We start from the raw sequence: 22159 nt of genomic DNA on the forward strand, positions 1-22159 counted from the left end.
TAAACAAACAGGAGGAACTAAAGCTCCACATGCAGTCACAGAACTGCAGCATGGTGGGATGGCTTGCACAACTGGCATGCTGTGATCAACAGGTATAAGCCCTCTTCAGGAAAGGTAGGCAGGGAAAACAAAGAGCAGGGCTGGCCCTCTATCTGAAGAAACAGCTCAAAAGGCAACATGGGCTGACTCAGGCCATTCAGGATATTTCTGGGTGGTGTCAAGGATAACTTCTTGATTTGAGCACTAGAGGGCCAACCAGGGGTGAAGAACCTTTTCTCCCTGAGGACGGCCAGGCAGCAGAACAGACGGTTTCTGCAGAATCCATCCTTGGGGTTTTTCCAGACCCATCTGGATACATCCCCAAGCAATCTGGTCTGAGCTCATTGCTGAGCCTGGCGTGAGCAGGAGATTGGAGTAAGGACCTCCTCAGGTCCCTTCCAAGCTGAGGGACTCTGAGACTCTGAGGAAAAAAATCCTCTAATTCAGTGGCAATCACAGATCTGTCTGCAAGGAAGAGGTGGTAGTCAGAGGTAGACACATTTACCCATGTGCATGCAATTACATACATTTTTCATTTTTAGTAAAAATTACATGCATTTACATGAGACAGAGGTATTAAAGAGGCTTATATTTAAGACAAATAAGCACAAAGTAAACTCCAGATAATCTACCATTAACTAAACTAGGATAACATTCCTACACTTAAGTTATTCCACAAAAAAGTTGCCTAATAAATGTACAACATGCCTTATGAGATACAAGGCTCAGGTTCATAGTCCTGACCCCACAGCCTGTGTTATTTTATTTTTTTATATATATATATATATGCCTGTAGAACTGAGTAGGGCAAAGCAGGGCTGGAGTCACATCATCTAACACTGGCCATCTAAATAGACATTTACTCTTTTCTCCAAGGTTTTCTCCTCAAGCTTCCTCTGAGGTCAGTCGCAGAAGAGTCACCTTCCACTAAATCTCCCCTTGGCAGACAAATACAATTAGGCAAGACGAATTCCACCCTTAACAAGAGCTGTTAACAAAATTAACTAAGTACTTAAAGCCAAACACTGTAGTGAAAACAACTGTCCCTAATAATATTAAACAGGCCGTAACTGAACTCATAGCAAGTGCGTGGCAAGCAATAATTCTTCCAATTCCTCCCCTTTATTCCCCAGGGTTTCCCAGTGTGACTTGCTGGTTTAGACCTGTCTTGCTTAGACTGTTAATTCTCTTCAGGGCTGGGGACTGTTCATATTACTTCTCTAACCCAGCACTTGTGCCACAGTTTAATCTCAAACACTCGTATTAGTTGCGTATAACTCCACCCTGAAAGCCACTCTACCTTTCAGCAATTATCTCTGTGAGATATTTAACTCCATACATATACCGAGTTAACTGAAAACAGAGAGAGAAGATGACATCTAAAGTGTGAGACAGGCTGTGCACAGAAATGTTGAGACTGTGAGAATAACCAAAGGCAGTATTTCTAAGATAGGAAGACTTTGGTGGTAGTCTCCCAGCTCAAACCCAACTCCAGCCTTAGCTCCATCCCTACACCTCAGCACCCCAGCCTTCATTTGCACCTCTGTTTCGTGATTCAGATGTAAAATATCCTTTTATCTGGAGGTTTATTTTGCAACCAAGATCCAGCGTGAGGCCAGAATGAGGGCCTAAGATACAATTTTTCTGATTGAGTATCTTGGCATTTGAGTTGTCGTGTACATGGTATGGGAGCTCATGTCGTTACAGTCTTCCCGCCCAGTCCTAATTATTGCAAATGGGAGGTGAGGGCTGGGGTGTAGGACAGAAAGAAAGAGATGAGAAGAGACCCCCTGTCTCCAAAAGCCTAGCCTGAGAGAGCTGGTTGCACACGTTTCATGTGTATTAGGCATTTAGCAATCAGCTGAAAAGCCTAAATGGGAAATGTTGCTTAAACTGAAATAAGTGGAATTTTTTTTAAGATCCAGAGTTTCACCCTGTCTATTTATTTCCTTCTCTGTAAAGGCACATAAACAGACTCTTGTCAAAAACCTAAGCAAAAGTTTTGCCATCCTGCTTTCGCCTGCCCCACTACACTCCACACCCACACACACACACAGTGACTGACCGTATGTGAATTATCAGACTGTGGAGTCGCTCAAATGTGACGACTGTTTCCCATAACAAGCTCCTGAAATAAAGAAAGTCCATCAGCTCTCCAGCATTTATCACAGTACCTTTCTGTAGGGTAAGAAAAGAGTCTGAATGCTTTTATAAAGGCTAGAACAGCATATGTTGTACTTTTCAAGATACAAGATGTAACTCTTAACAAGTTGAATGCTGACTGTTAGATGTCCTTGGGCATTTGTACAGGGGAAAAAATGAACAAACAAAATCTTTTAAGCCCCTTGTGAAGTTTAAGTGAGGGTTTGACTGATGACCCTTAACATTTTAAAAATCCTTCTTCAGAATATGAAGGAAGTCTACTATTTCTTTCCATAAATAATACCTTTCAAAGTTTTATTCATGCCTGGAATGGATTCAGTATTTTAAGTGAAGTAAACATTGTTTCATAATCTGAGGAGTGCCAAACAACAAAATATTTCCCCTCTAATTTATTTCTGTTACATAACATTAGTTTATAATGTAACAGGCAAGTAAGTGGAAAACATGCGGCAGACATTTTTATGACATCTTACTAGATTAGCAGTAAATACAGGGGATTTTAAAAAAATTTTTTTCATATGAGATGAGGAAAGATTAATTAAATAATTTTAATGATTAAAAATAAATAAAAATTAGTGGTAAAAAGTGACTTATCAAATTTAATAAACCGTTTAGCTACAGTTTAGAGATACTCTGAACTAACACTATAAGTGAACCTCAGGTCATTTGAAAAAGCTCCCACAGATCTGCAAACCTGCTGCTGATTATCCCCAAACTAACAAATAGGAGGACTGGAATGTTAAACATATCACACAAAGCAAAGGGGAAATACGACACTTGGGCAAGGTCATGCTACCTAAACCGCAATACTTCCTTGCAAATGTGTTTCTCCAGAAAGGGCAAACATAACTTCCCTTCTGCAAGGTCTGCAGCTTATTATTCTCTGTGATGATTCACACTGTACGATAACATTCCTATTTGAAAAACAGAACCAGTGCAACTTTAAAACAAGTACATATTTCCATTCAGGACACTGTAAGTTTAAGTTGATGGGCTGTTCGATGCTTTGAAGACCTATTCAGTCACTCTATTTCACAATCTACCCAGCTGCCTAGGTTGTTTTTCCCCTTTTATTATGGCTGTATCCTTTGGATAGAATACTGGCATCACACCACTGAATCCTCGTAAGACTCTCCACATGGCCTGTGGTATATGTTAAGTAAAAAAGCAGGTAATAAAAAATATTACTGGAACTATTCAGCAGTACTTGCAAAGTTTCAAGCCTAAGGTTTCCAAACAGTACAGCTTGGGAAGTGTTGATAAGACCCAGGCAGTAAACAGATGCTGAACAAATGTCTCAGGAATGGCAACGTGAAGTGACAATTCAAGCTAACTTACCACAATGAGATTATTTTATCTCTCCGTACTGCAAAAAATAATACGTCACCGCTGTTCTTAGTAAGTGACAGAACGAGGTGCTGCGGTTTCATGCAAGAGTAAGTAGTTCACAGGGAGGAGAAAAACGCAGCATAGGTCACAGTCTTTGCATGGGTTTCTTCCATTTCTCACCAAGGATAATTTTAATCAGTTAAAGGTTTTGAGTAGTCACCAAGCTGTATCCACACAGTACAAAATGGGCTGTGTGCTGTCTACAAAGCATGCTTTAGCATGGTTTAGAAACAGTCAGTATGAAGGAAGACAGTTAACTTATTCAAAGGGCGAGAGGCAAAACAGCTTTATGGTATCTTCAGTCACAACCATTAGTTTCACTGATGACTGTAAATGTGTAATGAGAACATTTCTGAGAAGATGATCTCCCGGAAGCTTTCTCACCATGCACACGCTTGGTATGTGAGGAAACTGCCACATGATCTCTGTGCATTGATACAGTAACAGAGCTGCATTTAGACCTGAGCAATTATCTACTGTACAGTTCTCCTCCTAAAAGCTCTGCTTCAAAAACATCAGCTTTTAAAAATGAATTACTCCTAGCCAGAATAGTTTTTAATCAACATTCGCTTATTTGCTTGGTCATTCTTTCAGTTTGTGAGAAGGTAGTGGTCATTATAATTGCCTAAGAGGTATTCTTGGAGATTAAAGTTTCTTGCCTTTCCCAGAAATTTTTGTTACAGTGCCTCCTCACACTAGCTTGGAAGAGCCTGTGTTGAAATCCATGTCCAACATAGCCTGAAAGCAGACAGTAACGCTATATATAATTTGGGATAAAATGGTTTTCAAATAACAGAATGAAAATATATATATAAGCTAGCAAATTTTAAACCATTGGAGCAGACAGAGCACATTGAGTCTCCATGTGTTAGCCAGCCAAGAGAATTCTGTGTTTTTCCTTGCATTGGAGAGTCCTCTTAAAGACTAGTAAACACACCCACTAAGATAAGTTATATGATGCATTAAACCCATCTTCTTCTCATCTAGACTAGGCATCATAGCTTGGTACTGCTTGTGGGATATGGATATGTTTGGGAAAACCACTTAAGTCATCAAACTGATTTCCTATAAACCACTTAGCAGCTTTGACTGCAACCTGGACTGGTTTTCATATCACGCAACAAGGCTGAACAGCCCTATAATCCACCCTTGCTTTCCCAGTACTGCCCACTTGTTTCCTCCTTCCCTTTTTTGCCTACAAATACATATTCACACACAGATCACATTTCCTATTAGTATTACTTTTCCAATATTATGTATGATTTTGATACTACAGTAACAGGAAAATATTTAAATACCACCTTTGTCCTGATACTGACCTGAGATATCTCTATAGCACCTAGAAGAATTTTGGTTGTTGAGCAGAACCCAGTTTGCAACTGTATTGCAGCCTGAATTTACACAGTGACAAGGGTGATGATCAGTCACCTAAACAAACCTATGTCAGAACATTTGAAGTGCCCTCAGCACCCAAAGCATCTGCAGTGGGTTGGCACACAAGACATACAGAAGACCCATGCCCTTTTGAAGCCAGAGGCCACGTGGTTTTGTGAAACAACATAGGACATCTCAGTGTCAGGAATTCAGTCCTCTGAGGCTAAACCTGTGGGAGTTTACTGATAGAGCTAGAAGACATGCTTCCAGACTTACAAATCCTTCTTCAGATTTGACACACAGCTAACACCTAATAACTGTGATACCTATTTTTCTGATCAAATAACAAGCTTTCTACTTTTCAGTGAGCTGAGCTCCAACTCAATTTCGGAAGAACACTAGTAACCTATATTCATTCAAGAGAAATACTCCTTGGATGGGGAAACACTGCTGAACTGAAACACAGATTTATTAAAAGCCGTATTACATAGTTGTGGCTGTTCAGGTGCCTTCTTACTCAAAATGCTTGTTAGACATCTTTCTTACAGGAGAGTAATACCTAACAGTATAGTTAAACTAACTTCATTTGGTGTCTTTCTGTTTCCCCTTCATACAAATCTAGCAGCAATTTAAAGACTCCTCTTTAAATTGGATGTATATTCCTGACCAAAATATGGATGTAATTTATTAATCCACTGAAAATGCACGTCGCTTCTAAACACTAATTATTTTAGTTCAAAGCAAAAATACTACATTTTTGTGTTTCCTATTGAGTTCATCCTTTCCTTAATGTTCTATGCCTGTTCCTCAAGCTGAGATCCTTCCACAGAGACAAACCCATCATACGCTCATAAAACGTGATGCCTGGGTAGCACATTCCTAATTTAGATTGAAAGCTTTTGCTGAATCCGTGTTCATATGATGCTGTGAAGAAGCCTGATCTTCTAATTACATCCTTCCAACAAACAGCTGGAAGAATAAGCAGGTGAATGCTGTAAAGTCTGCTCATATTATAACAAAACAGTTTTCCAAATTAAGAATGAGCAGTTACATATATGCAGACATTACAAAGTCTGCATCAGAAAAAGCCAGTCATGTCTTTATTTACCCTGTTTTCTCCATTTTCTTCAGCACATAGAACTTTACCAGTTGATTCACCAAGCAAGTCCCCCATCCACTCTCAACATATGGCAATCCAGATGTTAATCACAGCCCTATTGAAGTGTTATGCTACAGGACAAGACAGTTTAATATGGTTTAGCTTATGTTATTCCTGCTTCTGCTTTTCCCTCAACTTCAACACCTCCTTTCAGATGAAGGGACTGAAGAAATTCATCATCTTTTCTTCCACCTACACCTTTTGCAGCCACAACTTCTCTATGTGCAGGTCTGTAAACAGTGAGCAAGGTTTCTCAGAGCCATCCATGTTTCCACCACTGGATTAATAAGAGCAACCCACAGCTTTCCAGCTGCACATGGCAGAGGAAAGTGCTTTTGCTAGTGATGTGACAAACTCCCTGCAGGTTTCAAACATCTGCGAGATTCTGTACCACCTTCTGTAATTTTTTTAGCTGTCCTGAATTGGCCCCAAACCACCTGAGACAGGAGCCCCGTCTCCAAGTCTAACCACTGTGCGACATTAATGTGTTAGTATTAACTGAAGCATTAAAAGATAATAAAGCTGCAATTCAGAAATATCGTTACATCTATTCTTTAAATTCCTCCCAAGTGAAGGCTACAGGACAAGTGATGATGAGGCAAATCCAGCTTTAATGATATTTTCCTTCCAAGATGTTTCAGTTCTGAATTCAGATGAGAGCACAGTGTCAAGGCTATGCTGATAAGTAAAGGCTGAACATTGCTTTCTAGAAATAAAAAAGGTGAGAGTTGACCTTGATTGCCAATGGTCTCTCACTGTTTCTCAAGGACACTGACAAAAAGCATAGCATCAGCCTGCCCACAGGGTCCCATAGACAGAATAACTGGGATGCTGCACTCCCAGTGTTCAGACCATCCAGCTGAGAACTGGGGTGAAATGAAACTGAAAAAAGTCACATGCATTGGGAATGGTCATTCGGAAAGTCCTGAGAGATTTGGGAAAGGTTGTTTCTGCCATCACCAAACTTCTTCAGGTTTGGTCCCAAAAGAGTGAAAACCTTCAGGTATTTAGGATTTTCCTCACATGAATGCTCTGCTAGAAACTGTTGGGGCCTCCAGCTAATTCACATCTCACTTTAAAAACAGGACAGCTGCATCTATTCCATGTATCCTTGTATCTCCACACTGATATTCACCGTTTCCAGGTGTGCAATGTGAGGTAGCTGTGACAATCCTCCTGGACCCTGACCTTGAATGATCTCCAGCACTGCCCTCCTCTAGGCAACTGCTGTGCGTGCTGAGGGCAGAGTCCTTCAGGCTCTGGGGATAAAGCTTTCAGCTCTGGAAGCTGTGGGGCTTGTCAGCCTTCCAGCCCCTCACCTTGGCAAGCTTTAGGACAGAACTGGAGATGAATTCATCTGGTCCAGCTTTTACAGTTTTCTTTAAAACGGCCATCAAAATGCAGCGTTGCTTGAGATAGCAACAAGGTTTGTTGATTAATGATACCTACTGTCACTTCAGTCCTTGGTGTCTTTAAGCTCTGTCAATAAACAGATTGGTGCTCAAGTTCTTCGTGCTTCATGAGTCATTAAAATTGAAGCTATAACATGGAGCAAGTTGTTGTCACCATTGTTTATTAGTGCAGAAACTCCCAGAAGGAGCGTTTGTCATCACAATCTGAAAACATTCACATTATTGCCAGGGGAAGAAAAAAAAATAAATTTAAAAACAAAATCACAACTGCAATCTGTAAGAAAGCTGAAGTACAATCACTCCTATGGCTTAGCCAGTCTAAAGAAAAAGTAGCAACAAGATAATTGCTTTTCAAAGCATGAACAACATATTTTTATGATAGTCTTGGTTTTCTCTTCTAAGCAAATCTGTTGCTGGTAAAAGGCTGGACTAACTGCCTAGGAGATCAAACTCACTTATTTATCCATATGCAACACAGTTAGTCCAAATTTTTATTTCATCGCTATGCTTTAATCCTGACCTACACAAGCACAAACCAGCAGCTGTTGGACAGTACCTTAGTCTCTGTGTCTGCTCATTCCTTGAGCATTCTCATGAGAATCAGCATGTTGTTTCATATTGTAGGGGCTTAACCAGATGCTCTGATGCCAATAACTTATTTCACAAAGCCATGAGATATAAATCCATGCTGTTCTGGGGCATGGATCCCACCAGCTCCTGCAGTGGATAGTGGATAAGTATTTCTGTCTTGACTACAAGACAAAACTGGAGAAGTAGTCCTTAGTTAGTACTCACTAAGTACCGCTGGAATTTGTTGAAATGTTATTAGGTAGCTGAAAAAAGCCCTCCAATAGGGAAATTACTAGTTCATGTGTAACTCAGTTATAGTAGTATCTGTTTTGACAGGAACAGGAGAAAAAAACCCTAGAATTTAAAACCATCTTTTAGTAGACAAAGAAACCAGAATAAATGGATTCAATGTACAGAACTGGTTCACTTGAAATGTTGTCAGCATCTCTCACTTTTTTAAAATTTTACTCTTCTTTTGGTCAAAGAAAAAAGAAAAAAAAAAAAAAAAGAAAATGCTATCTGCTGTGAATTTTCCCAGGAAGAATAAGCAAGAAGCCAAGAAAGAACCACTTCCATCCTATCCACTCATTACTATTAACATCCCAGCTCTGAAAAGCAACCCAATGAGACAATAGTCTACAAGACTAGAATAACTGTGTATCACTGATCAGCAAGTCCAGAGAGCACTTTCTGCACTGCCTGAAGCATTGTTTCTGACAACAAACTTAAAAGCAGAATTCCCCCCCCCCTTTTAAAAATACCTGGTCCTAATCAAGAAAGTAATTAAACATAAGGTGAAAACATGTTTTATGTAAATATTAGTCAAGAAAGGTTCCAAAGCTATGAACCTTAATTACATGCACCACTAAATCTGAATGTGTTGCACAGGAGCACAGAAATAAGATACTTGTACATGGTAAAAGTAATAACCTCAGAAAGAAATAATGATTTAACTATAGCACTTCTATTATGTTCAGACAATTGTTATTTCTTCTCTCTGAAGGTATGGTTGTAGCTAGGTGAGGAGGAACGTGGATTTAAGTACTCTATGAATCAGAATGATGATTAGGAATAAGCAGCTATACTGGAAAAAAGCACAAACTTTAAAAAAAGGTTTTCTGACCAGGCATTGGAGGCCCAGATGTCCAAAGTCATGCCCCTACATCTTGTGAGGGGAAAAAAAAATAAAGCACTTCTCTACTACAATTGTTCTCAAAATCTGGCTGAGGAAAAAAGAAAACAAACAAACAAACAAAAACACCAACACAACACAAAAAGCTCAGAACACATCTTTGGAAATGATCATGCCAAACTTTACTCTTGAGAGCTTGGGATCAGTCTTGTAAAACTGGATGCATCAAATGTGCCTATCATGCACGTACCTGCTCATATATCTGTGCAACCAGGCACATTAGTATGTCCAAGTATGGTCAAACAACAAATCCACAATACAAATACCTCAGGTATTTTTAGGAAGCCCTTGTGATGCAGAGTATGTGCAGGTTAACTATATAACAACTGGATGTTTCTACTTGAGAACCTCCTCCCCAGCAGGAGAATAATTGTTCTTCTGCACAATGACAATCTAACATCATCATCCACTGGAGCACAACGTTACTTCAAACCCTGGAAAAGTACACATGAAATTCTGTAACAGGGTCTGCATCTCTTCCAACTCATCAGTAGATGGACAGAATTGAGGGAAGGAGATACACCAGCCAAAAACTACAGTAAATTGCTTCTTAATCTTCTCTGTGGTGGTGCTCATCAAAACATGTATTAAGCATATTAATGTGCGAGTCCTTTTTAAACTAATGCACACACAAAGGAAGCCCAAGTCCTTTGCTTCTACTTAAGGCTTATTTTTCATTTTTGGTGTTAACACTTGGAAGCCAAAGAGTTGTGGTGAATAGAGTTAAATCCAGTTGGCGGCCGGTCACAAGTGGTGTGCCCCAGGGCTCAGTATTGGGGCCAGTTCTGTTTACTATCTTCATCAATAATCTGGATGAGGGGATCAAGTGCACCCTCAGTAAGTTTGCAGACAACACCAAGTTGTGTGGGAGTGTTGATCTGCTTGAGGGTAGGAAGGCCCTGCAGAGGGACCTGGACAGGCTGGATCCATGGGCTGGGGCCAATGGTATGACGTTCAACAAGGCTAAGTGCAAGGTCCGGCACCTGGGTCACAACAACCCCATGAAACACTACAGGCTTGGGGAAGAGTGGCTGGAAAGTTGCCTGGCAGAAAAGGACCCAGGGGTGTTGGTCAACAGCCGGCTGAATATGAGCCAGCAGTGTGCCCAGGTGGCCAAGAAGGCCAATAGCATCCTGGCTTGTATCAAAAACCGTGTGGCCAGCAGGACTAGGGAAGTGATTGTCCCCCTGTACTCAGCACTGGTGAGGCCGCACCTCGAATACTGCGTTCAGTTTTGGGCCCCTCACTGGGCCAGCACATTGAGGTGCTGGAGCGTGTCCAGAGAAGGGCGATGAAGCTGGTGAAGGGTCTACAGAACAAGTCTTATGAAGAGCAGCTGAGGGAACTGGGGTTGTTTAGTCTGGAGAAAAGGAGGCTCGGGGGAGACCTTATTGCTCTCTACAACTACCTGAAAGGAGGTTGTAGAGAGGTGGGTGTTGGTCTCTTCTCCCAAGTAACAAGTGATAGGACAAGAGGAAACGGCCTCAAGTTGCACCAGGGGAGGTTTAGATTGGATATTAGGAAAGAATTTCTTCACTGAAAGGGTTATCAAGTATTGGAACAGGCTGCTCAAGGAAGCGGTTGAGTCACCTTTCCTGGAGGTATTTAAAAGACATGTAGATATGGTGCTTAGGGACACGGTGTAGTGGTGGTCTGAGTAGTGTTAGGTTTACGGTTGGACTCTATGATCTTAAAGGTCTTTTCCAACCTAAACAATTCTACAATTCTAAGCCAGCCTGTCAAAATACATTACTAGCCATCCTCCCCTGTGCCTGTGGAGATGGCATGGCAGTCAGCAAGGAGCTGCCAATGTTTTCACCTTAATGTGTGATAAATCCTTTGGCCCAGAGAGAGTGCAGTGTCCATGTAGACACAGCATAAAGATCTGGAGGACTTTTTCACCTGTCATCTAATTTAAGTTAAATGTCATCCCCAAGTTATCATCTCAAAATAGGCAGGACAACAGGGCAAACAAAATGCATTTGTTGGGGGAAAAAATTATTCATAATACTTGGATAGTCTATTGAGAATGTGTTAAAGCAAACACAGAGCTTAATCAGTAGAAATCAAACAGAGAGACTCTCTGATGCAGCAATGAGGAAAGAGGGTTTATAGCTTTCCCAGATTTGATAAGACTTGTTAGTGGCTCCCGTGTAATCCACATTAAAAGTGAGAAATTTCTCTTGAGAAAAAGTCACATTGCCAGGAGATAGCAAATTCTCTCCTGGGGAAATTATCTCAGCAAGGATGCCTCATCCCTTGCATTTGATAAATTTTTAACAAAATGCCTGAGGATTCCCTCTTCATCATTTGCAAGGGAAACACACATTTAAGAAGCAAGAGATTTTGAAGGCTGGAAGCTTATACAGGAGTTCAGTTATATTGCCCTCCCCCAGGGGAGGTCCCCCAAGTAAAAGCTCATTCCCACATTAACTGCCAAAATAATGTCAGTTTCCCCCCCCCCCCTTTCTTTCTCCTTCTCTCCTCCTTACCCCCCCCAAAAAATGTTGTCCTTTGGTCTGACCGCTAAATCAACTCATTATCAATTCAAATTGATTTTGAGACACAGCTAAGACATAGGAGTTCTGAATTAGTCATGGAAATGCTGCATCTTAGGGTAATTTAAATGACCATCTTTTTGTAATTACCCCGTGTACTGAAGATTGCCTAGAAGTTGCTATAGCTCATACATTATAAATGCTTGATGGGAAAAATCAATGGACTACCTACCCGCTACTTGAAGCACCAGTTCAGAGGGGTCAACTCATTAGCAGCTGTTGGGATTATTGGTTTGACAAGATACAAATTAGCATTCAGTTAAAAAAAAAAAAGGAATCCATTTAAGTTATTTTGTTTTCTTCCTTCTTTTGGTGTTTTATTCCGCAGGAACTTCTGGATGCTCAACTGAAGGCTAGAGTGATACAGCCTAGGAGCAGCAAGTGGCAGTGAGATCCCAAATCTTACGGTTTCACACTTGTTTCTTGAGTTTTCCCTTGGAGGGAAAGCTTTTCAACAGACAAGACTTGGTGCTTCTGTGTGTTGCGTGTGTTAGTGGAAGACCAGTGGGATATAGAGAGTCGAGACTAACACCTGTCTTCCTTATGCTGTGGATTAGAAAAATTCACATACAGTTAGGAAAGAGGGATGAGGAGGAACAAGGGAATGGGAAATGGCAGCTGAGAAAGGAAGGACTGGAGACAGATGTCTTAACATTTGTGTTAACACTTATTTTCTGGAAATAAAACCAGAATTTTTTTCAGATACTTATGCAGATCTTCTGTGAACACTGAGACATTATCAAGAAATTGCAATGCAAATAAGAGGAAAAGGACAAAAAGAGAAGTTCTATAGAGCAGCCTCTGCCTTTGCTAACAGTTACATTAAGCTCCAACAAAAGAAGGCCCCTTACTAGCAACATAAGCTGTTTTCCAGACTTGGGAAATGAACAGTCTGATTATCCATAGAGGGATTGCATACGTAGCAACTGTCTTAGCTTCCTCCCTCTTATGCTACCAACATGACCATGGACGTTAATGTCATTTTCACTAAGGAAGTTTCACTGGGTTGCATGCATCAAATCTGAGTAATTCACTTCTCAGGGGCAAAACAAACAAACAAAAATTTAAAAAAATCAATAGTGTTTTACAGGAAGATCATGTCTAATAAACAATAATATAGGGCTTAATAAAATTTAATGAAGAATTCAGTTATCCTTCTTATATAACTTATGTGTAAATCATGACAGAAGAACTCCCTGTTACATCCCCTCACTAAATCCTAATCTAATTTTCCAAACATGCTTCAGTAAAGGATCTCAGATTAACTAAAATAGAAATGAACACTTACTGTGCACCCACAAGCAGAGTTATATTCCATACATGTAAGGAATGAAAACTGCAAAACCCCAAAGAAAGAAGCAAGCTACTTCAATTCAGCTAAAAGTAAGTCAGTGAGAAGAGCATTGGATGGAGCACTGTAAGAAGCCAAACTAACCCAATGGGAAGGTGTCAGGAGACTGGGTTTATTCTTCTCCATGTAGCTTTCCAGATTCATGTGCATTATTTTGTTTGGTTCCAATTGGTGGAAACAAAGTGCTAAAATATCATAAGGCTATAGTGTATCTAATCTAGATCACCTATTTTTAGAGTGTTAATCACCCAGGTGCATAGCTAGTGAAAAACCTATTCTCTAGCAGCTTTTTTCCAGACCACTTTTCATAACAAAGTCTAGAAAAGTAGTAGAAGGAACGAGACTGCTTCTGCTCTGCCCTCTCCCCAAGATTGGAATCAGGAAAACTTGTCAGGCAATAAGAATTTTAAAAAAGAAAGCATCTATACTTCGCAAAGTCATTTTGGTTTGAAAGTCTGATACCAAACGATGTTTGATACCGGTTTATCTTCATTAAGTTCTATGACTTTTGAATGTAATTTTCATTTCACACCAAACTTATTCTAGCAAAAAGGGAATTAATCTTGCAAATCTAGGGGCTACAAATAACTTCTAACAAATTGATACAAACAGTATCTGTAAAATCTGAATCTAGATGATATCACGATTACATTTTGAAAACCAGTGTCGTGTACAGACAGAGGACCGATGCAAAAGCAGGAGTGCGTTATGAGTTCTGCTGAAATGATACTGAATTTTATGGCCAAATTTAACCTAAACATGAACACGTTTAAGAAAAACCTGAACATAACTTTCTTTTGATAGGTAAGGACACTTATTGTCACAGTATTTGAGTAGCATAAGCTACTTTTTCAATTTTCAAATCTGGCAGAGTCCATTCCTTATCAAGCAAGATGTGTTTATTGTTAGAACAAATTCTGCACAGTCAGTAATATTTTAGGTACTGTAAATCAGCTGAAAAACTATGCTCAACATATTCAATATTTTAATAGTCATTAATCATTAAGGACTTGTATTTATTGATAATTATTCAGCACTATAAAAGATATGGAATAAAATTAATTTTAGTAAAATAATAGGAATATATATATATCAGTAAGAAGGATTTGGTCACTATTTAATCATGTTTCCTAATTATTTTGAACTTACTCCTGCTCTGGATAAAGAAGATAAGTCCCATTACTCATGTCAGGAAACCAAAATGTATACCTTCCTCTACCATAGCCATCATATGAAGAAATGGCTGCCTTGTTTTGGGGTAGAAAAACTGAGCAAGATTGCAAAAGCAGGAGAAAAATAATGCATGTATCTGTATGGAGTCCAGTCTCACTGCATCTTCCAGCTCTCGTAAACAGAGGGAAATAGGAAGACAGAAAGCGGGATAGTATGTAAAAGCCTCTGCCATTTCCAATGTTTTCCTCTTATAGAAAGCATTAGAAGAACATAAGCTTGGATTTTCTAGGAGGTAGGTTTCCTCCTCTCCTCTCAACATGAAGTTTCCCTACACATAGCCAAGTAATATAAACTTCCTCTGTGAATTAAAGCACAAACTCCATTTAGCTTTAACTTGAACAGTAGCCTCTTTTTCAGAGCTGTGTAATGCTGCCAGTATCTGACTGCACTTAAACTACATTAGAAGATCACTCAGGGTGCAAAGTCAAGCACCCAGAAAGCTAGGAAATACTGAATTAAGGTTGCCAATCTCACTTTAATTTGCCCCTTTCACATACAGATTAATTAAAAGCTTTACTTCCATAACCACGTGCAATTTTTTCCCAAAGCACCTATGATTCTGCAGTGCAATGAACACAGAGCACTCAACAAACCAATACCCTTTTTACTGAAATTAAGTGTTCATTAAATTTAACAAAACCAGCTCCACCTGTAATATAGAAATAAGTCAGCAGACCTCTTTTTGCACAATGCCCAGAGCCTTGAATTGAAAATTTAACATCAGCTTCCCTGAAATGCAGAATTTCAAGAAGTCCTACCGAAGTTACAGGGAGCTGAGGAGGTCTCAGCACCCAAAAGGCTACACTCTACAAAGAATTTTGACACATCGAGTTGTGCATTGTGTGTGTGTGCTACTGAATACGATATCAACCTTTAATGCATCCTATATTGCTGGAGTTGCTCAGATACTATATATAAAGAAAAACTTGAGCTAAGCAGTATTATAATTACTTGCACAGCTTAAGGAATTAGGGGTATTTTTATTATTTGTAATTAAGATAACCTTGCGAGGTCAATAGATAAGCTGTGGAAATGAAATGGTATCAGAACTAAGGACTAAGCATATTGGCAAATTAAGTAAGTTGATGAATGCCAAGAGTTAATCAGGGCCATAGTGATGTTCTCAGCACTGAGAGCTGGAAGAGATGACCTCCCGAGGTCCCCTTCAGTCTACATTATTCTATCAATGGCAGTGATAACTACCACCATATATAATGCCCTTATTCAGAAAATCAGCTTTGAGAGAGCACTGATGCTTCATTCCAGTGAAGATCTCTTTAGTGTGTCCTAACAGCTAGGACGAGATTAATTAAAATAAATTAAGGATGAGATTAATCCCAGCACAGTTTTCCTCACAGGATCCGGTCCTGAGCAAACACATAACTTAAAGATTACCTAGAATGAGACTGCAAGGCTATAAATTTACTGGCATTTTGAAAGAATCCAAAAGAAACAGCGGATTATTTTAATCTCAAGAGGTATCAGCATGAGTAACCCTGAAGATGACTGTCAACTAAAGTTGGAAAAAAACCCCACACTTTTCCACTTATTTTGTATGCAACACCATTTCTGCATGTATGGTTTCACCTCTTGTGTCACACACTAACATAACTTTTTTTTTTTAAGGAAGAACATGTTCACATTCATGTTTTCCTACAAAGTGTATTAACTAAATGCTGGAGCAAACTGGAATTCAGAAGCACAGACATAGATGAGAAATAATAGAAAAGTGTGGGAAAGGGATGGAAAAGAAGATCTCTGCTTATGAGTTTTCTGCCTGATTGTCTGAAGTAGAAACAACCTTACGAAAACCCTTACGAAAATTAGGGAAGGCTTGATGTTCCAGCCATGTGGTTTGTATCAGATGCTAACCTTTTTTAATCAGAGTACAACCTTTTTTAAAAGAAATCACATTAGTATTTTGCAGGGCCCATCAGGATGCTTCTTTCAGAGTCACAGAGTATTTAAAAGTCACTTTGGTTACATTTCCTTTTCTACTTTGTACTTCATGTATAGCATTAACAGGTACTTGGGGGCGGGGAAGGAAATCAATCCATCCACAATGGATGGATAAAATATCAGGACTCTTTTTACTTGACTTTTATCGAAAATTAGTTCACTGTAAAAGAAGCATTTGCATCTTAATAGACAATTAAACCGTACAATTAACCAACATGCAGCTAAACTAAAACAGCAACGCATGCAATTCTGTGTTACTGGTAGAGTAAAAATGCATGACTGTGGATCGTAATGGAAGAAAATGTATGCCATGTAAACTAACACAGATTATTCATCTGACAAATTTTGAGAAGATAAATAGGACTTTAGTGAGTCCTTAGAAGTGCAAAACTGACTGCATTAGCTGAATGTCAGCCAAGCAGATGAACATAATATAGGAGGGGATTCGCAAAGGCTACTTGAAAGGCTCATTTCCCTTTTAATCTCCCAGGGAGCTGAAGGTGCCAAGTATCTCCCAGGAAAACACAGGCAGCCCACAGCTGGATGTCTTCAGGATAACTGTCTCAACAGTCAAATCAAACATGACTGAGGTCTCAGGTGCTCCAGAAGAAGAAAAACCAACCCAGGACCTGAAAGTTCAAGAGACCTTTGGCTTTCTGTCTCGTTTTCCCTCTTCCTGACTACCTCTCCAGTCACTATTCAATAAGCTATCTACTATTCACTTACCCAAGGGGAACTAGACAGGAGAATGATAGATGACCCAAGTTCTGATTAAATATCCTGTTTCTCTGGTATTGCTGTGATTAATCTACACCAGAGTTCAGCAGTTCAGATGCAATTACTAGGTTGGGACTAATGAAATTAGGGTTGTCTAGACAGCTGTGAAACTTCCAAGTTTATGAGGAAAATCATATCAATATATTATTGTTACAAAAGCATTCGAGTCAACTCAGTTAACAGAATGATCAATGCAAGAGTCAGTGTCTGTCACTTCCAATTACAATTTTAGAATGGCTCAGATTTTACTCCAACTTTTTCTCCTCAAGTTTTCTTGCATGTACCTCAGCTTCCTTCCCAACAAGTCTGCACTCAGGGGAAATGGTTTCCTTACACTGCAAGGTACAGAGGACAGCAGTGTTTCTCCTACATAACTAGGTGCTGCTTACTATCACCTAGGCATTCTTATGTGATAACACTCCCCAACGAGAAACAAAAGGAAGAAGATGCAAAAGCAAGCAAAAAATCGTTTCAGTTCAGCTGCCAGTCACACTCCAGAGCCCAGTGACGTAGGAACCGCTGAGGCAGTTTTGAAAAAACATAACAAAGGAAAAAGAAGAAAACCCTGCAACAGATAAATGTGGGAAACGAAGGTGGAGATCTGAGCCAAGTCATCAGTTTATGTTCATTGCTGGAATTACCAACTCACCAGAGAGATGCTACTTAAAACCAGCCTTTAAATGAACTGCTGTCCTACCACTTCCTTTTGCTGGATGTTACACTTCTGCATCAGATGGCAATGTATGTAGTTTCCCATTTAGCATACCTTAATCACACAGCAGGTGGCAAATTCAAGTCAGAAGCTTACTAGCTGGCTAATTTGCCCTAGATGCTGGCAAAGCATGGTTCCCAGCCACAGCAGCTACCCCACTGCACTACACAGCCCTCCAGCCAGCAGCCAGCACCAACTGAGCAAGATCATCAGGAGTAGCTGCTCGGCAATTGCTGTGCACCAGTCCCTGGAGCAGCCTCTTGCCTCTGCAGAGCTCACACCAGTTGTTAGACACGAGATGGCCATGAAGCCCGTCTGCCCAGCTGCCACAAGGGCACACACCATCAGTCAGGCAGCAGGCACAGGTAACAGCAAGAGGAAAAAAGAAAGTTCAGAATTCCATGGGGCTCAAAACTTAACCCTGTAATGGTATCTTTAAACAGACTGACATATTCAATTCTCTGTATGTTGTTGATACAACTGTGCATTGGGCTTGTAGGAGCTTTTAACATACTTCATCTCTCTTCTGAGGCATACAGAAACTCTCCCATACAGAAGAGATGCTGAACAAAAGCCTCTCTGATGCCATGGTTACATACACAGAAAACACACCCAAAAAAGACACAGTACTCAGGACAATGTGAGCAGTGCAGGGGACACACGCATACAGAGCGATCATTCATTCTGGAAACCATCTCAGCCTCAGAACAAATCCTCTTGCAGCAACTCAAGACCTCTGGCCAGAGACATGTTCATAATTAATTAACAATCATGGCAGCAGCAAGGGAAATGGGGGGGAAAAGTAGAGCTGCAAACAGAACTACAGTGTCAGCTCCACATTTAGGGAAAAAATTGTGAGCATATTTACCTTCTCCCTGTTCTTGTGTCTCACACTACACAATGCCCACCCACACAGTTCAGCACAGAAATCTCCAAATCAGTATTTTCCACTATACTGTCATAGCTCAAACCTACCTCATCTCTGACACAAGCCATCACACCTCCGTCTCTTGTGGCTGTAACACACAAGCACACACAGGTAGCCTGTCCTGCCAATGCTGCATTGGAGTGATCTTCTTCGGCACAGGGTGACAGCAAACAGGAGGGGTGGCTATGATGTCTTATCCCATCATCATGTTGGCTTATCTGCCAGCTCCCTCCATCATCACACAACATTAAAGGGCACATTCAGCACAGCTGCAGGGTTTAGTCTTTAGGAAGCACTCTGCAGGAGTCTCAAATCCAGTTAAAGTCAACATGAACTAAAGACGCTCAGCATGCCATGAGATTAAGTCACCAATTAATACTCCACATGCAGGGAAGGGGGAGTCAGCTCAGCACCAAAAAACTTTGTGCTGCAAAGTAGGTGCTCTGAAGCAACCAAGCACAAGGGCTCCAAAGAAAGAAAAATGAATCTGTCAAAGACCCCCATTGGACCTCCCTCCTGCAAGTAGGCAGCAAGGTAACTAGATCAGGTAGCTGTAATAGAGCCTGTTAATCAACAGGATCCCCATTTTCCTTCAGTCTCCTGCAAAGGCACAGATTGTTAGCAACACTACAAGCCCACAATCCATTTTGTTATTACAGCATAAGTAAGTGATAGGAGTTAGAACCAGCAGATCTTACAGAACGAACAGAGTGACATTTATTAGGGTTTGACCTTCAAGGATAATTATTTCTGTCCTTACTCAGGGAGAAGTACACTAGCAGCAGAGGGGATTTGGAGCAGCAGCAGTGCAAGATGGACCTTCAAAGGGGGAAACAATCAGTAGAATGGCATTTCCCTGGGAACAAAACCAATGCGGTAACAGGAAAATCCTCCTTCAAACCCCCTAACAAAAAGAAACAGACGACTCACAAATACCTTCCAGTCCTCTGCGATTTACTCTTACCTCTGTGATGTTTTCTTGTATTTTCTCCTGCAGGAAAAGAACAAAATACAACTGAGATAAGAAGGCTCCACTGGTGAGGAGGAGAAAAGGAGAGGGTCAGAAATCAGGAGCAATTAAGAGAAGTCAATTCTGCCATGAGATTGCCCCAGACCTGACGTAGCCATTCCCGTCTGCTAACCTCAGTGGCGGTTGCCACTAACTTCAGCAGAAAAAGGCCTGTGTTTGCCTGTATGCACATCTTGCCCTTTTCTTGTAAGACAGGGTTGCTGCAGCTGGGAAAGAATGAGTTGCTACTCTAAATGACTTAACAGGAAGTCCAAGCAGCAGAAACAAACTTCTACTTACTAGTAGTAAAGTAGTTATTACATCTCCATCCAGCAGATAAGTATGGCCTTACCTGTGGAGAGCCCACTAAGATGTAGTGGTGGTGATGCGATGCATCCAACCACATTGGCTGTGGTCACTCAATGGAAAACCCCAGCAGTTTTACAGCAGTCTTGCTCTAAAAAGGAAGCCTAGATCCTAGCAAGGTCTCTACTCCACCAAATCCCAGATACCACACCACAGAGCTTCACTTTGTTGCACACATCTTGGGACCTAATTGACCTGAGCCCAGGACTAGGAATAGCGAGAGTGGATAAGCATACTGACAGCACCTCTTCTCATCCCCAACCCTTACACCACATCAATTGTAACAAAGGCTGTAAACCACTTACTCGTCTTAGCACAGTGCATTTTGTCTTCTACAGCAGGCAATGGCACAAGCTGCCAATGCTCAGAGCAAGGCAATAATCATAAGCCCTCCTGCACAGTTACCTATGTGGCTATACAGCTAGCTGCAGAGGTATATTGGCAATGTGTGTTGTTTGTGAGCTCTTGATCCTACAATAGCCTTTTCCAATGGCTTTGCACAGTGCCTGGCAAAACAGGGCATTGATCCCACTTGAGCTCACCTCTGCTTTTGTGTTTTAAAGTAAAGTTAACGATCTCTGAACTTAACAAGGAGTGATGGGAAAAAGCCTCAGTGTGGACTGTGATGAGGAGTGCAAGATCAACATCCTGTTGTTCAGCCATACCTTAACAGACAGTCCCCAACCTTTTCAATATATAGGTAATATTGTTAGAACAGGTGTACTGCTATAAGTGTCAAGTTCTGCTTTTTCATCTCTGATACTTCTGCACATGGAAAATTGTGGCTAAGTCAGGCCCAGAAAACCCAAACAAGGGGTATTGTTTCTTAAAAATAAGAAGAAACACAGAAAAAAAGGAATATAGTGCTATTTTCTATTTAATGAGAAGCATGAATAATGTCTCCTGGCTGTCAAATGTTTCATCCAATATTACCTTTAGAAATCATACTCATGCTTGTACCTGCTTCTGTATTCTGATCATGTTAGAATCATAAAAAGCCTAGATATTTACTTTAAAATGATTTAAAAATATTTCATTTACACTTCACTGTGTGAAGAATTACTTATTTAAACTTGAACAGATGCAAAGGAGCAAAAGAGAAAACATTCATAGCAGTATCAAGATTCTAGCTTACTGGCATTCAGGATGCTGACACATACAAGCAGAAACCCACCTGGACACATCTGATTCTAAGGGAATTTTTCATTTTAATTTCAGAAGGGTGAAAAGTAGACATTTCATTTTGAAGCATTTAGATTCAGAAGTTTATATTCTGACAAATACAGAACTTCACTAAATTTTCTTGCAAAAAGAAAATGCTGAAAAAAACCCACCTGACTGGCCATTCCAATCCAGGCTGATTAAAGTCTCTTACTCCCAAGAAATCCAAAACTGTTTACATTTTTATTTCTGCTATATAACTTTTTAAATTTTCAAATGAAGTTATTCACAAGTTAATTCTTTCCCCTGAAAGTGTCTTATGGTGCATTCCAGCAGTGTCAGAACTATTTTTCCCTTTACTGGTTAGTGACTTTCATATCATTTTATAAAGTGTTTCTCTTTCAGCCAAGCTTCACATTTGAGCAAAGATACCATTCATTAACTCCTGATTAGCTAAAATTTCCTTGTATATTTTAAAGAGGTGACCCAGTCTTAGGATGCTCTTTGCATTCGAGTAATAACATCACTTTTCTGATCAGTTACATGTTCAATGCTCCTTTTACTCAAGAATATTTGTACTGTGTTAGAAAACCATGTGCTATCACAGATGACAGTACTAGGAAAAAAGCATTTGCCTAGTCATAGGTGTCTTAAAAAACATATATACATTTTCTAAAATTATTATTGTTTATTGTTTCCACACCTGCAGTCCAACTACAGTTAAGGTTTACATGTACCAAGTTAGTGACTGCATTTACCAGCACTGAATTTGCATGTTACAGTTGAAGAGAATATAACTAAAGGAAC

The 22159-nt window shown here is 40.2% G+C and overlaps 1 protein-coding gene across 4 annotated transcripts in view; it reads right to left on the reverse strand.

Annotated features, from left to right (window-relative positions):
• The window catches only part of LOC140648117 (dual specificity calcium/calmodulin-dependent 3',5'-cyclic nucleotide phosphodiesterase 1C-like), a 276580-nt gene that overhangs the window by 173336 nt on the left and 81085 nt on the right, over nt 1–22159 (reverse strand). Inside the window, exon 3 of one of the 4 annotated variants that reach the window (XM_072853608.1) lies at nt 19781–19807. The exons of 1 other annotated variant lie outside the window; for it this stretch is intronic. In XM_072853608.1, the coding sequence (XP_072709709.1) occupies nt 19781–19807 (27 nt within the window). Of the gene's footprint in view, nt 1–2104; nt 2111–18863; nt 18982–19780; nt 19808–22159 lie in introns of those variants that run through there. 2 more of the 4 variants (XM_072853609.1, XM_072853610.1) reach the window with 2 other exon arrangements.

Source organism: Ciconia boyciana, chromosome 2, assembly GCF_034638445.1.
Source record: "Ciconia boyciana chromosome 2, ASM3463844v1, whole genome shotgun sequence".
Taxonomy (NCBI): Eukaryota; Metazoa; Chordata; class Aves; order Ciconiiformes; family Ciconiidae; genus Ciconia; species Ciconia boyciana.